The 15,604-nt window shown below is 41.4% G+C and overlaps 1 protein-coding gene across 3 annotated transcripts in view; it reads left to right on the top strand.

Annotated features, from left to right (window-relative positions):
* ITGA8 (integrin subunit alpha 8) overlaps positions 1–15,604 on the top strand; it is a 139,625-nt gene that overhangs the window by 60,589 nt on the left and 63,432 nt on the right. For all 3 annotated transcript variants that reach the window (XM_072154271.1, XM_072154272.1, XM_072154273.1), the window contains 4 exons: positions 2,585–2,790; positions 5,581–5,772; positions 11,349–11,394; positions 12,441–12,557. In XM_072154271.1, the coding sequence (XP_072010372.1) occupies positions 2,585–2,790; positions 5,581–5,772; positions 11,349–11,394; positions 12,441–12,557 (561 nt within the window). The remainder of the gene's footprint in view (positions 1–2,584; positions 2,791–5,580; positions 5,773–11,348; positions 11,395–12,440; positions 12,558–15,604) is intronic.

The raw sequence follows: 15,604 nt of genomic DNA, 5'->3' as shown, positions 1-15,604 counted from the left end.
ATTTATTTATTTAATTATATTATAAAAAGATTTAATTTTTTTTTTTTTACTTTTTTACATTTTCTACTTCTTGGCTTGAATAAGCGATCATCCGATCGCTTATTCAAGCCTTTACACTGCAATACACTTGTATTGCAGTGTATAGTGGAAGTAACTGAGCATGCTGTGCATGCTCAGTTACTTACAGCCGGGTCCTGCCAGGAAGGCAGGACCCGGTGAGAAGAGGAGCCGACAGCCCCGGGTCACTCGTCGGAACCCGGGGCAGCGGCAGGAGGGATCGGATCCCCCGGTAAGCACACCGGGGGGGTCCGATCCACGGGGGACACACTTGCAAGGGGTTAAACACCCGGGATCGGAGTTTTTCCGATCCCGGGTGTTAGTGCCGGGTCTGGGCTGTGATATCACAGCCCGACACCGGCACCAGCGACACCCGGTGTCCCGAAAACTTCTTCTGATGCGCCGCCGTAGAAAGGCGTCGCATCAGAAGAAGTACCCTTAATGACCGCCGTAAAAACCCGATAGGGCGGTCATTAAGGGGTTAAGCGTCGCAAAAATTGTACCACTGCTAACGAGGTTTACAGGATAATAGCCTGGGATAAGGATGCGCCGTATGTACTAATACAGGCCCCTGGAGAAAGCATCGGGGGAAGCAATGAAATGATAGTAAATAAGGATCTGATACATGGAACTAGGCCACCAGGATCAAATGTGCTTGGTGGTCAAAAATATAAGGGGCTCAGTGGTTAGCACTACAGCCTAGCTGCATGGTGGCTCAGTGGTTAGCACTACAGCCTAGCTGCACGGTGGCTCAGTGGTTAGCATTACAGCCTAGCTGCACGGTGGCTCAGTGGTTAGCATTACAGCCTAGCTGCATGGTGGCTCAGTGGTAAGCACTACAGCCTAGCTGCACGGTGGCTCAGTGGTTAGCATTACAGCCTAGCTACATGGTGGCTCAGTGGTTAGCACTACAGCCTTGCTGCACGGTAGCTCAGTGGTTAGCATTACAGCCTAGCTGCATGGTGGCTCAGTGGTTAGCACTATAGCCTAGCTGCACGGTGGCTCAGTGGTTAGCATTACAGCCTAGCTGCATGGTGGGTCAGTGGATAGCACTACAGCCTAGCTGCATGGTGGCTCAGTGGTTAGCACTACAGCCTAGCTGCACGGTGGCTCAGTGGTTTGCATTACAGCCTTGCAGCGTTGGTGTCCTGGGTTCAAGTCAAACCCAGTCGTGGAATACCCAACCTGTTATCAAGAACATAAATATTGACCACGAAGAACATTATTGAGGTCAGTAGTTCCTGAAGGCAAAATGTGTGCAATTATTTTGCCATATGCTACACATGTCCATCCGGATGATACATCGAGAGCCATGTATGTAAATATATCTAAATATATAGGACACTAACCTCCCACAACATCTGCAAAGAGTATTCTCTCCATGTTTGTGCGGGTTTCCTCCGGGTCCTCCGGTTTCCTCCCACACTCCAAAACATATAGGTAGGTTTTTTGGATTGTGAGGGACTGATTTGGCTTTGTGCAGCGCTGTGTAATCTGTGTGCGCTATATAAATAAAGAATTATTATTACAACAGCAAGGGGTATTTTTAATCTTTCATGCTCTCAGATATGGTGCATAACTAATACTCATGTATCACTTTGTATTACTAACTGATTGAACATTGCAACAATTTATCTACCATACGTCCTGTAGAGATTTAAAGGATAAAAGACTAGGATAAGGATGTTTTGTATGTACTATAGAGGCAGTGTATACAGGTCCCTGGAGGATTAGTGGCCTTACCAGGGTAGACCTTGTCCTCCTTTCATTGAATGGTGAGAGTCAGCACTGGGACGGGCTCTGCAATGTTAGTAAACAGGGATCAGATGAATGGACCTAGGCCACCAGGACCAAATGTGCTTGGTGGTTAAACGTTTACTGGTGTCAATATGTGCCTGCAAGTAGTGGTGTAACTAGAAGCTGATGGGCCCCAGCGCAAAGTCTGTGCCAGGCCCTGACTATAATGTATGGTTTATAGTAATAGTTTTCTCATATGGGACCATAAGGGCTCCCTAAACCTCTTGGGCCCAGTTGCGATCGCTACCTCTGCACCCCCTCAGGTTACGCCCCTGCTTGCAAGTCACATTTCTATCTTTGATGTTCTCAGATCAGGATGCATAACCAATATTATTAATTATTATTACTAATTTTACCAACAGAGCAAAATGTATCTGTTCTCTATAGAGGTTTACAGGAGAGTAGTGTAGTATATCAAACTATGTTTTATGACACCAACACATACAGGTCCCCATAGGATGAGAGTCCATTAAACGTTGGCCTTTCGACCATTCAATGGGATGATGAGACAAGTGCTGCAATGTTGGTAAACAATGATCTGCAGATTGCCACTAGGCCACCAGGATCAAATGCCGTTTCTAGTTAGGAAGTGGCAATGTAAATCTGCACCTGCTAGGAGTTACTGTACATTTTTAATGTATTTTTGCCAAGAGGATTGTCCTCTTCATGAGATCTAAAATCCTTTCCACTAGCAAAATTATTCCTGACTAATTGTCCTTTCCTTGTGCAGTTTAGATGACGTCCTAGTGGGGGCGCCCTTGTACATGGACCGTGAATTCGAGAGTAATCCAAAAGAAGTCGGCCAAGTTTACCTGTACTTACAGGAGAGTCCTCTCACGTTTAAAGATGCCCAGTTACTGAAAGGGAGCGAGGTGTTTGGCAGATTTGGCAGCGCTATTGCACACTTAGGGGATCTAAATCAAGATGGATACAACGGTGAGTCTTTGTAATGATATAATATAACTTTTAGGTGAAATTTTAATTTTGTCTATTTTAGAACTGTGTTGGCTTCATGTTGTCTTTCATTCTGGGCTTTAGAGCCCAGTGGGCAGACCTACTATCTCTCTATGCACGTGATGTCATTTACGGAGTAGGACTGCCCACTGGACTCTTAACGGACATCTACCATCAGGATTATGGATTATAATCCAAGTACACTTACATGCTGATGTGTGGCCCCTTTGTCAGGATCTGCTCTTCCTCAAGCATTTCATTTTATGCCTTTGTTTTTATGAAAAAAAAGGCTTCAAAATTAGCCTAAGGGGGCTCCACACTTAATGGAGCCTGGAGCCCCTTAGGTTCATTTGCATAGTTTTTAAAGCATATTTTCTTAAAAATCGGGGGCATGAGAAATTAAAAAAGAACAGATCCTGATAAAGGGGCCACACACCAGCATGTAAGTGTATTTGGTTTATAATCCATGATCCTGATGGTAGATTTCCTTTAACAGAACAGAAATGTTAAGCAGTCACCATAAAAATGTATTTTTATCTGCTTTTTCTAGACTGTACTGTAATGTCATGGGGCGGTCCTATCAGTGAGTGACCACCCACCAGGTGTCAGTGTGCAGATGTCTAGGACCGCCCACTTTTAATAGGACCACCCACTTGTAATAGGACCACCCACTTGACTTTTTAGCCTAGAAAGTAGAGAAATATACTGTAAATGTATAAAATACACACATGGCCATTGAACCGATCACCTTAACACTGGCTGATCTAGAATATTTTTTAGTATCTGAATCCTTTATGATTCGCATTACCCTAACTGAGGGAAGGGGGGTGAGTGAGGGTGTGAAACATTTCTACAAGATTAACCAAGCGAGATAGGAGCTTTGCATTTTTAAAAAGAATCTGTGCTTTAGAGGACTTCATTGGTTATATTATTATAATATTCCAAATTCCAGGACAATTGTAGCAACATCAGTTTGCACTGATATGACTCAAATTCCGAAAGAAATTCATCAAAGCAATATATATATATATATATCTGATATAGTAATATATTATATATACAGTATATACCCTGTCCCACAAAAAACAAGTCATATAGATGTAATTTGAAAAATGATGGCTCTACTAGCGTAGGGTTGAAAGAAAAATTGCTTTGACCGGAAGGACAAAATAGGTCATAATGTTAAGGGGTTAAGCGCAGCATATCCGGTTGCGATCTAGCTCTGTACAGTAGTGGAGTCTATTTATATTCTGCAGATGTCAGCATTAGCATCTTTCTATGAGCAGCCTCTGTTTTGCTCTGCGCCTCCTCACTCTGCTCCACCCCGTGTTCCTGGTGTCTGGGCTTCACAGCTTTCCACACTTCAGTCCATAGAGATTCCCTTTATGAGGATAACCCCTCAATTAACCCCCATTTCTCTTGTGAAACTCGGCTGCGAGCTCCTAATGTGTTCCACATTTACGGCGCGGCTCGTCTAATTACTGCTCCATGTTCAGGGATGCAGAGAATTATTCCAAGGGTCCCGAGAGGGGAGGAATTCCTGCTCCAATGATTTTATTTGCCAAAATTATAAATAACTAATACTGTATTATTATATAGACCTTCCCTAAAACCAGGGTTGGGGGGGGGGGGCCGTCTATAAATTAAGGGGAATAAGTGTTAATGGGGCAACATTGAGGCTAGTGATAATAATACTTACTTATAGCTGCTGGCCATAGGCAATGATGTCATTGTGCCGGCACATGCTGGAGGATAGAGGGAAGATCCTTCATAAGGATCAAGACTAAAGGGACCTGTGGTCTACAAGAGTAAATGGGGCAGGAGGAAGCTGATGGCTAAATATACAAAACAATACAGATAGCTTTTGCTTGAAAATTGTGATGTTATATCCATAGAAAGGTAAATAGACAATAGATAGATAATGAATAGATGGAATAAATAATCATGAGGTGGATGGATAGAGCTGTGTAGGATGAAATAAAACCTATTTTTCGTTTTTTTTTCATTTTTAGAGGGCTGCCTTATTGATTGATTTATTGTACTTTTAGAAAAAGAAGGATTAGGCGAGCACCCGCTTTTCGCTTGTTTTAGACTGTGCTGCTGTGTTGTCATTGTTTAGTTAGATGTTAATAGATATGAGACGGTAGACAAACAGATAGATATGATAGATATGAGATAGATAGATAGATATGAGATGGATGGATGGATAGATAGGAGATAGATAGATATGAGATGGATGGATATGAGATAGATAGATAGATAGATAGATAGATAGATAGATAGATAGATAGATAGATAGATAGATAGATAGGAGATAGATATGAGATAGATAGATAGATAGATAGATATGAGATAGATAGATAGATAGATAGATAGATAGATAGATAGATAGACAGATATGAGATAGATATGAGATAGATAGATAGATAGATAGATATGAGGTAGATAGATAGATATGAGATAGATAGATATGAGATGGATAGATAGATGATAGATAGATAGATAGATAGATAGATAGATATGAGATAGATAGATATGAGATAGATAGATAGATAGATATGAGATAGATAGATATGAGATAGATAGATAGATAGATAGATAGATAGATAGATAGATAGATAGATAGATAGATAGATAGATATGAGATAGATAGATAGATATGAGATAGATACACAGGAGATAGATATTAGATAGATAGATAGGAGATAGATAGATAGATATTGATCTCGGTAAATATATTTTACATACATTTCTTTTGCCTTCATTTTCCAGATGTAGCGATCGGATCGCCATTCGCTGGGGAAGACAAAAAGGGAAAAGTGTTTATCTATAATGGAAATAAAAACGGGTTAAATGAGAAACCTTCTCAAGTGCTGGACGGCTCCTGGGCCTCGGAGTCACAGCCGCCAGGATTTGGCTTCACCTTGCGAGGAGATTCAGACATAGACAAGAACGATTATCCAGGTATGTGAGTGTTTATTTGTGTGGATCCTACTGAGGCCGGTAATTCCAGCCCGGCATTGTCTGCTAAGATCATCTACAGAGAACTGGTCAGGGATTGTCCAGCGTGGCTCGTCATGGAGATGATCAGGGAGCCAGGATAAAGAGATGCGGGGGAGTATTATAAGATGAATATGATCCAGAGAAAGAGTCATATTCCATCCCCACTGCCTCTCCTAGATATTATAGGTATATAAACTTCTTCATAAGAGATGGAGCACCCACATGATTGGTCAATCATATGTAATCGCTACTTGTGACATCCCTAGTCAATGGCTCTCAAAAATGTTTGTGCTGATACTGGATTTCAATATTCCTGACCTTGGTCTTGTTACATGATTACATCATTAATGGAATTATATTGAGTCCTTGCATCAAATCTTACTTGTTCTGACCCTATAAAAAGCACCTAACCCTACAGGAAGGTGCCTGAGCATTAGGGTCCTGTTCAGTTGATGGCTTTCAAAAATATTTGTGCTGATACTGGATTTCAATATTTCTGACCTTGGCCTCGTTGTATGACTCCATCTTTGACCTGTAATTCCATTAAATTGATGCCTGGCGTCACCCTTGCTTGACCTAACCCTATAAAAGGCACTTAACCCTACTGGAAGGTGCCTGAGCATTAAGATCCTATTGAGTTGGTGGTTTACCAAAGTCTGTCTACTGATGCTGGATTTCAATATTCCTGACCTTGGCCTTGTTGTATGATTCTATCTTTGACTTTCAATTCCATTATATTGAGGCACCTTGCCCTACTGGAAGGTGCCTGAGCATTAAGAGCCTATTCAGTTGATGGTTTTTGAAAGTGTTTGTGCTGATACTGTATTTAAATATTCCAGACTTTGGCCTTGTTGTATGACTCCATCTTTGACTCCATATTGATTTCTTGCTTCAACCCTTGCATGGCCTAACGCTATAAAGGCACTTAGCCCTACAGGAAGGTGCCTGAGCATTAAGAGCCTATTCAGTTGATGGGTTTTCTAACGTGTGCCTACTGATGCTGGATTTCAATATTCCTGACCTTGGCCTTGTTGCAATATTTCCATCTTTGACCTGTGATTCCATTATATTAATTTCTGGCATCAAACCCTGACCCTATAAATGTCACTTTGCCCTACAGGAAGGTGCCTGAGCAATAAGATCCTATTCGGTTGATGGCTTTGGAAACTGTTTGTGCTGATGCTGGTTTTCAATATACCTGATCCTCACCTTGTTGCTGACTCCATCTTTGACCTGCAGTTCCATTATATGGATTCCTGGTGTCAACCTTAGCTTTGCCCTGACCCTTGTAGCTGCCATCCACACATTTGTACCTGTATTCTGCTTTAACCTTGCTGACTTTGACCTCTGCCTTCTCTTAGCTATTCCTTGCCAAACTCCAAAGTGCTTCTCACCAACATCCTATGGCACCAGTATTAGGACTACTTCAAGTGGTAGCAACCTCATGATCTTGCTGTAGCAAAGACAGATACCAGTATGGTCTTTAAAGGTGACTAGGGTCACTAAGATACAACCCTTTGAATTAGCCCCAAATCAAAATAGTCGGGTGGGACCACAGCCATAGACAATAGTGTCTGTTTCCACTCTGTCGTCCTTGTCATGTGGTAAGTGTGGCTGGTTACACTTATCAGAGATCTATCTTCTCAACACGTGATTCCAAGCAATGGCAGTTCCTATTGAATGACAGCAAGCAGAGATCTTGAAAACTATGAAAAAAAAGTACAAAAAATATACTAAAACACTAAAAACCAAAATATCACTTTGACATGACATTGGAACATTCCTAAATTCTGTAACACAGTGAATGACCCCTAAGAGGTTCCTATAAGGGGAGAGTCTGGTGACAATGACCAATCACACGTTCAAATCTTTTCTCTGTTGGATTATTTTCTTCCCGAGTTTTCCCAATTTTTCCACGACTCATCAGATAGAAGTGGAATGGGATTCTGTTAATGTCTTTACCATGGATTTGTGGTGAAACCTGATCAGGAAATATGAAATCTGTTCCCATCTGTAGCTATAGTCTCTTATGCTGGATGTTCAAACCCCAAAAGTGATCACTTCCTCCAATGTATCATATCATGTCATATGGGCAGAGAATGAGCTTTATTTGTTCTAGTAGTCGCTGTAGATCTGGCTGAAGGCTGCTTTATTACATACTATGCCTTCTTAACGGGTTTGTCAGGAACTTATTTTTTCTTTAACAGTGTCCTCTGGTTGTTTCGTGACATCATCTAGAATGCTCACTGGTGGACACCTGGTGGTCAGTCACTTATCCCCTATGCTGTGTATATTGGAGGGTAATTGTCCATAGTGCCAGACCGCCACATATCTTTGAAAACCATAAACTATCCCTATATTGTTCCTCTCCATGTCTGTAAAGTTCCACAGTCTGTTTGTATAGTTGACTCACCATCTATGCATATGACCCCATGTGAGTCTGATCCTCGTCTATCCTTTGAGTCCGGCATATTCATGTTCTTCCAGTTCAGCCACATCTCCAACTTCCAGATCAAGGGACTTGCTTTCTCTTCAGCTAGTTGGCTCAGATACCTCATTTCCCCCTCCCTCAGGAACGAGAGAGACGCTGACTGTGTGACTCACTGAATTCCTGACGGAGGGGGAATGCAGGAGCTGATTCCTCTTCAGCGAGTCACACACAGCCTGCATTTCTCTCATTCCTGAGGGAGAGGGGAATGAGGTTGCTGAGCCTAGTACTCGGCTGAAGAAAAAGGACCTGTCCTTTGTCAATCAGGAAGCTGGAAGAACATGAATATGCAGGACTCAGCTCAAAGGAAAGAGGATGATTGGACTCACATGGGCTCATTTTCAATGAAGGTGAGTCAACTACTGTATACAAATGGAATATTGAACTTTACAGGCATTGGGAGGAACAATATAGGGATAGTTGTATTGCTAATACCACTTTTGGGGTTACATAGGGAGGAGCAAATATCTAATGACGTTTTCTATTTAACATGCTAATGATTGTTGCTCCTCGAATACTTTAGACCTTCTATATTGGCCAATCTACAACACAAGCACCTATTTAGAAATTAGGCCAATTTACACACAAAAATAAAGTGACAGCGTCTTTATTGAAAATATACAATACAGATATATATTAAAATACAAAATAAAACGCGCGTTGGGGATCATTCGGTCCGTGGGACACTTGGGACATACTAAACACTAGGGGTAAGCAATGCTCTCTCTGCCTTTTTGAACGTATCTTGGCTTAATATGTATATATAGACCTACTCCTCCTCTTAATATGCACTAGCACTTTGACTGGCCTGTTGAGACACTGTGGCAATTTATCATTTGCATTGTGCACTTTATGATATGAAGTGATAGGGATATGCACTAGCACCTTGACTGGCCTGTTGAGACATTGTGGCGATCCATTATTTGCACTGTGCACTTTATGATATTTAGTGATCTTTCTGCCCCCCCCATTGATGTGCCCATGGTTATTTGATTTACCCATTGTGATGAATTTCCATCTTCACCCTCATTCCGATACCTGCATTCATTTCTCTTCCCCCGTTTTATTTTGTATTTTAATATATATCTGTATTGTATATTTTCAATAAAGACGCTGTCACTTTATTTTTGTGTGTAAATTGGCCTAATTTCTAAATAGGTGCTATAGTTGTATTGCTGTATAATAGCAATTCTCATAGATATGTTTAGTCAGTGTGGGCTAGTTTTAATGAGTTATCCAGGCAAAACAGATGCTTATCTGGAGGACTACCCCGCAGATCCGGCGCTCATCTATTACATCAAGCAATACTACACATGGCTATTGTAGCCCGTCAGTGTCCTCTGCAGTAGTCCGCTTGTCATTACAACACCACTTCCCTGCAAATATTTTATTGTTTGCATTAAAGATTTCTTTAAGGTTCTTTCTTTTGACTCTTTCCATTGGCAATCAGGTATAATATGAATGTATTCCCAGCACCCCCTGCTGATTCATTGTCCTTACACAGCTTTAGTAAACTTTCTGAAGAGTGTAGTCAAAAGTAGGGACAGGATGGCACTCAAGGTCAGTAGGCGGCTGGCAAAGTTGTATATTTTCAAGGTAGTCCATTTTTTTAAAAAATATACATTGTATCTCTATATAGAATCTACATGAGTGTAGATGTACATACAGGACATGTAGCGTTTCCCTGCCATACCTGCAGCTGGCTGATAGTATATACAAGGCTGCAATCTGATCCTGCATATCACATGGATCATTTAGCGAGGTATATTTAAAAAGCTATATACACTCCGATCCTAAGTGGACGGCATTAATCATGACATCCACCTGGATTGTTCTCTTCATTTTTCCTACTGAGTATAATATTGGTTGAAGAGGCCTTCAAGAGAAATTTGCACCCTTAAAGGGAACCTGTCATCAGATGTTACCCCATTAAACTACCAGCCCCCACAGGTACGGTATGAAGTGTCCTTTCTAGATTTTCTTCTTTTATGTGAAACCTTACACATTTACCTATAAAAATCTCCATGCAAATGAGCAGAGAAGAGTCAAGTTTAGAGTCTGCAAAGGGTGTCAATTCAGATGCCCCTGTCTTCAGTTCTATAGCACCTAGACACTTGCTTTTTGTTTCTGATTGAAGATGAGAACTGTGTGATTCTGGAATAGAGATACAGACCTGATGTGTTCTGAAAGATTAGATTCTTATCTTTAACATGACACCAAAGGCATGGTTCCAGGTGCTAGAGAACAGAAGATAGGGGCAATGGAAGGGACGTTCCCCCTGAAGCATCTACAAGTGACTCATCTCAGGCAAAATATCACTCTTCTCTGCTCATTTGCATATGACTTTGGAAGAAATGTATCCACAGGTAAACCAGTGAGATTTCACATAAAAGAGGGAATTCTGTCAAGGACATTTCATACCCTACCTGGGGGGGGGGGGGCTGGTTGTTAAATAGGTAAAATCTGATGACAGTCTCCATTTTAAAAAAAGAGTCATCTTTAAATCCCTCACCTCCATTGCTTACCTACACTCATCTACCCACGAAACAAATAGCTTTGATGTGTCCTTTTACTCAGTTATCATGTTATTGCAGCCTACCTATGCTCCTCCCAATAGTTCCTTTATATTTAGTTAGATAGGGGCCCCCTCCAGCCTATGAAAGTGACTCATCTTGGGCAAAAAGTGACTGTTTTCAGCTCATTTTCATATGACTTTGGAGGTGATTTTTTTTTTTTATAACGGGCAAGTATTAACATAAAAGAGACCATTCCAGAAAGGATATTTTATGCCCTTCTAGGTTGTGCTGGTAGTTTAGCTGGGTGTAAGAAAGTTTTGGGGACTGCCTATCTATTTAGCCTCCTCTTTGCTTATCTTGTGCTGCTGCAGTCAGACCTCCGTGATCCCACATTATTAGTCATTGTCCTCACATAATCAGCAGGAATTACTGTCCCATAGAGGACAAAACATTAACCTATGAAGTGACCTATATCGCTACGTCATCAAATACATACTTCTGCGGCTTCAGCGTTGTCTTATTTTTACTTCTAGATCTGATTGTTGGAGCGTTTGGGGCCGGGAAAGTGTCGGTTTACAGGTAAGACAAGAGCCCCTTCCAGATATGTAGAAATTAATGGGTCAGACTTTTTTAATTTGCTGTGTGATGTTTCATGTGCATGTGGCTATTTTAGGATACAGGTAGTCCCCGGGTTACATACAAGATAGGTTCCATAGTTTTGTTCTTAAGTTGAATTTGTATGTAAGTCGAAACTGTATGTTTTATAATTGTAGCTCAAGACAAAAATTTTTTGTTGCCCCAGTGACAATTGGAATTTCAAAATTTTTTGCTGTAATGAGACCAAGGATTATCAATAAAGCTTCATTACAGACACCTTACAGCTGATCATTGCAGTCTGGGACTAAAGTAACATCCGGAGAGAGGTGTGTTAATCCCGATAAATGGATTAACTGCTTGGTTGTTGGGGTTCACAGTATTCAGCCCCCATTGATCAGCATGTTATCCTTGATCCAATGGACATTAACTATTTGAACAACCCCTTTAACTTGTGAAAATCCCATGATGCACTGCACTGTTAATATTCCGGTCACCAGAATGCAGAATGCATCATGGGATGTTTAAAAAGTTAAACGGGTTGTTCTAAAAGTAGAATTCTAAATGCAGCTTTGAATGTGAATGGAGTAGGAGATACAGACAGTCCCCGGGTTACATACAAGATAGGTGCCGTAGGTTTGTTCTTAAGTTGAATTTGTATGTAAGTCGAAACTGTATATTTTATAATGGTAGATCCAGACAATAATATTTTTTGCCCCAGTGACAATTGGAGTTTCAAAACTTTTTGCTGTAATTGGACCAAGGATTATCAATAAAGCTTCATTACAGACACCTTACAGCTGATCATTGCAGCCTGGGACTATAGTAACATCCAGAGACTTCACCAGAGGTCACAGGGGGCAGAGGGGTCCGTCTGTAACTGGGGGTCGTCTGTAAATCGGGTGTCCTTAAGTAGGGGACCACCTGTATTTTTAGGGGAGCGGGTAAAAGTGGTAAATTCTGTTATATTTGTCTATTAGTAATAGTTCTACCAAATCCCTGAGATTTTCAGCGCTGGGTTTTGTTTGCAGGGCCAGACCTGTAGTCACAGTGGACGCTGAACTTCTACTAAATCCCACGATCCTTAATCCGGAGAACAGGACCTGCGTGATTTCCATCTCGGACACAGTGGAGATGCTGGTGACTTGGTGAGTCTTCAAATTGCCATTGGATGCCTAAATAAAATTGAGTTTTGGAATAATACCGCCATATACTATCTACTTATAGGTCTTAAAAAGTAATGAACTTGTTTATCTATATATTTCCCACCTCCTTCTAATGTACCCACCATATATGATACTGATAGTATGTTGATGGGGAAATTAAAGAGTGGAATATTCAGATCTCAATCCCCATAGATGTGTGCCACATGTAAGAGCCCTTCCAGGACCTTTGAAGGTCCAAAGGTGCTTAAAGAGAACCTGCCATCAGAAACTGGCCTAATAAACCACTACCAGTATGTTGCCAAGCAGTTGAACACCTTCTAGATGATGGTCCAGTGCGGTGGCTTCATCCAGAAAATGAACCTTGAAGTAACATGTAAATTGTTTGTATAAAGTCAAGGAGGCGGAGAGTTTAACACTGAAGTCAAGCTCCTCCTGCATCTGAACACCACCTCCTCAGCATGTGCCAGACTTCAGGAGATCTGGCCATCAAATACAGTTAAAGAGGTCATTCTGAGGTGGGGAGAGCTTGACTTCAGTGTTAAATTCTCCTCCTCCTTGAGTTAATAAAACCAATTTACATCTCACTTCAAAGTTGATTCTCTGGATGATGCCCCCACACCAGGCCAGCTGCTTGACAACATACTGGTAGTGGTTTATCAAACCAATTTCTGATGACAGGTTCCCTTTAAACTGCAGAACCAAAAGGCAACTCAAAGGACACCCCTTCCTTTCCTATAAAGCTTGGTTCTGGTACCATATGTAGTTTAAAAACTTTTTCCAAATTTTACTTTTAGATAGCTCCCCCTTCCTTCCCAGCTTTTGTCCTCGGTTATATGAAAAATTAGGTAACTCCCTCTATGGACCCACACATATATATATATATATATTTAAATACATTCACGTCATGTAGTCCTCCTACCAGATGATGGCAGCATTGTGGTTACAAAACAACATAGGACGTGCTAAAAATGATCATTCCTACCAACCGCTCCGGATAAGCGGGACATTAATGGATGGCGGGGTCTGTCTCACTGCCACGGAAAGGGGGGTGGTCATTGTAAGAGGGGATTGGTTATATGGAGGCAATACACAGAGGGGGCCACAGGAAGAGGGTATTATACTTTATGGGGTCCACTATGAAGCATATTATACATTGCTGGTCAAAAGGGGGTATTACATTAAATGGGGGGGGGGGGCAAGGGGCGTGACTTAGTGCATTAAAAGTTTTTTTCATGCCCAAACTTTTATCCCTCTTTAGGGAAATATATGTATCAGGTAAAAATGCACATCCCTTTAATAGAATTGGACTTTTACAATAAGAATTGGTACCATATTGGCTGCCCGTATCACCTACCAAATTATCTGAGCCTCTACAGCTCAGTCTAAGACCATAAACTCCAGGATAATACATAACGCCAATCCGTTTTTTTGCTACAAGATCTCAGCGATGGTCCCCGGTGATAGCCGCCCTTTGTTATGGCTTCTCTTTATGTTGTTTTATGTTCTGCTGTAGTTGTTGTAACCTTGTATTCTGCATCTGAAAGCGATTAGTAGGTTAAATCCAACAGGCACATAATTCCTGCCTCCCGCGGGATCCATCTTTTTGTATTCCTGAGCCAGCTGTGCAGCCTGTTTAGGAGGACTGCTGATGGATCTGTCCGTGGAAGGGAAATTACGGAATGTATGTAAGACAACCTGAAGGAGGTCCGAATCACCGGGGCTCTATATCTATCCCTCATGGAAGCTGACAGCTACATGACATTCCAGGATTGATGCATCAGCTTAATAATCGCTCGGCTTATTTCCATAGTTCCCCCACATTAAATGGGAATCAGGACATTCATACACCTCATTAATGGACGCCTGCCAGGCGCAGGTCCGCATGGAAACCACGGAAAGATAAACACATACATTAAGATGTCTAAAACTTTACAAAAAGAAGCACTAGATAAATAATCCAGGCATCAAACTAAGTTTTTTTCAGGATTTCGGTTCACTTCCCAAAATTGGAAAACTAAAGTTTTTACAAACTTTAAAAAAAAAAAACTTTTTCAGGCCATTATTTAATTTCTAGAGGAGATAAAGGAAATGTACTGTTTGATTTCATGCATTATGAACCAAACATACCTTGAGAATGCTGTAGCTACACTGATGCAGGCACATATCTTGTTTAAAGGGGTTATCCCAGATTAGCAATAAATTAGTGGAAGGCTGGGACGTATTTTATTTTTTTTAAATGAACGTGTTCTCACCTCCTCTGTCGCTGCTGATGTCCCGCATTGTGGTCCGTCTGATGCATACAAAGTGGTGGACAGTAGAAAGTCATGAATACACAGACAGACAGATTTACTTACCTGGTCCAGTCGCGATCCCGCGGCGCGTTGTCCGACGTGGATTCGGGTCTGCCGGGATTCACTAAGATTGTGCGCCCGATATCCTGCATGTGTCACTTCCCCGCTGAGGTCCGCTGGAATTCACCTTCTTATTCCTGGTGCATGTAAGTGCTTGATCTTGCGACACAATTTCGTTTTTAAAATTCCATGGTTTTTCCGAATCCGTTGTGTTGTCTGACGGCCACGCCCCCTGATTTCTGTCGCGTGAAAGTAGGCGCCGATGCGCCACAATCCTATAGTGGATGTCTACAGAAGAGAAATCTGGAAACTTCTGATACTGTAGATCCTAGGGCAGGAGGTGGGGGAGGCTTCTCACACAAGTCTAGTAATTAGACAGAACTACATAGGAGACAAGTCTATAATAACCCCCCCCCCCCCCCCTATACTGTAATAAGCAACAGATGGGGGCCTTTATAGTAAATGCCTGTGGAGCCAGACAGCAATGTGTGAATTGCTGCGGACTTGAAGAACAATTCATTTTCAGAGGAATGTGCTTTATTTATGTTCATTGTACGGCAAGTGCTTGTATTGTATGTATTTAGTAGATTATCACATTATATGGATGTAGTGATGTCTAGAAAGAGTTAATGAGAATTACACATTTTTTTGGTATAAATGACAAGAATGACTAAGACG

This window comes from Engystomops pustulosus, chromosome 5, assembly GCF_040894005.1.
Source record: "Engystomops pustulosus chromosome 5, aEngPut4.maternal, whole genome shotgun sequence".
NCBI classification, from domain to species: Eukaryota; Metazoa; Chordata; class Amphibia; order Anura; family Leptodactylidae; genus Engystomops; species Engystomops pustulosus.
The sequence above is the reverse complement of the archived record's forward strand: the minus strand, read 5'-3'. Positions and strand labels throughout refer to the sequence as shown.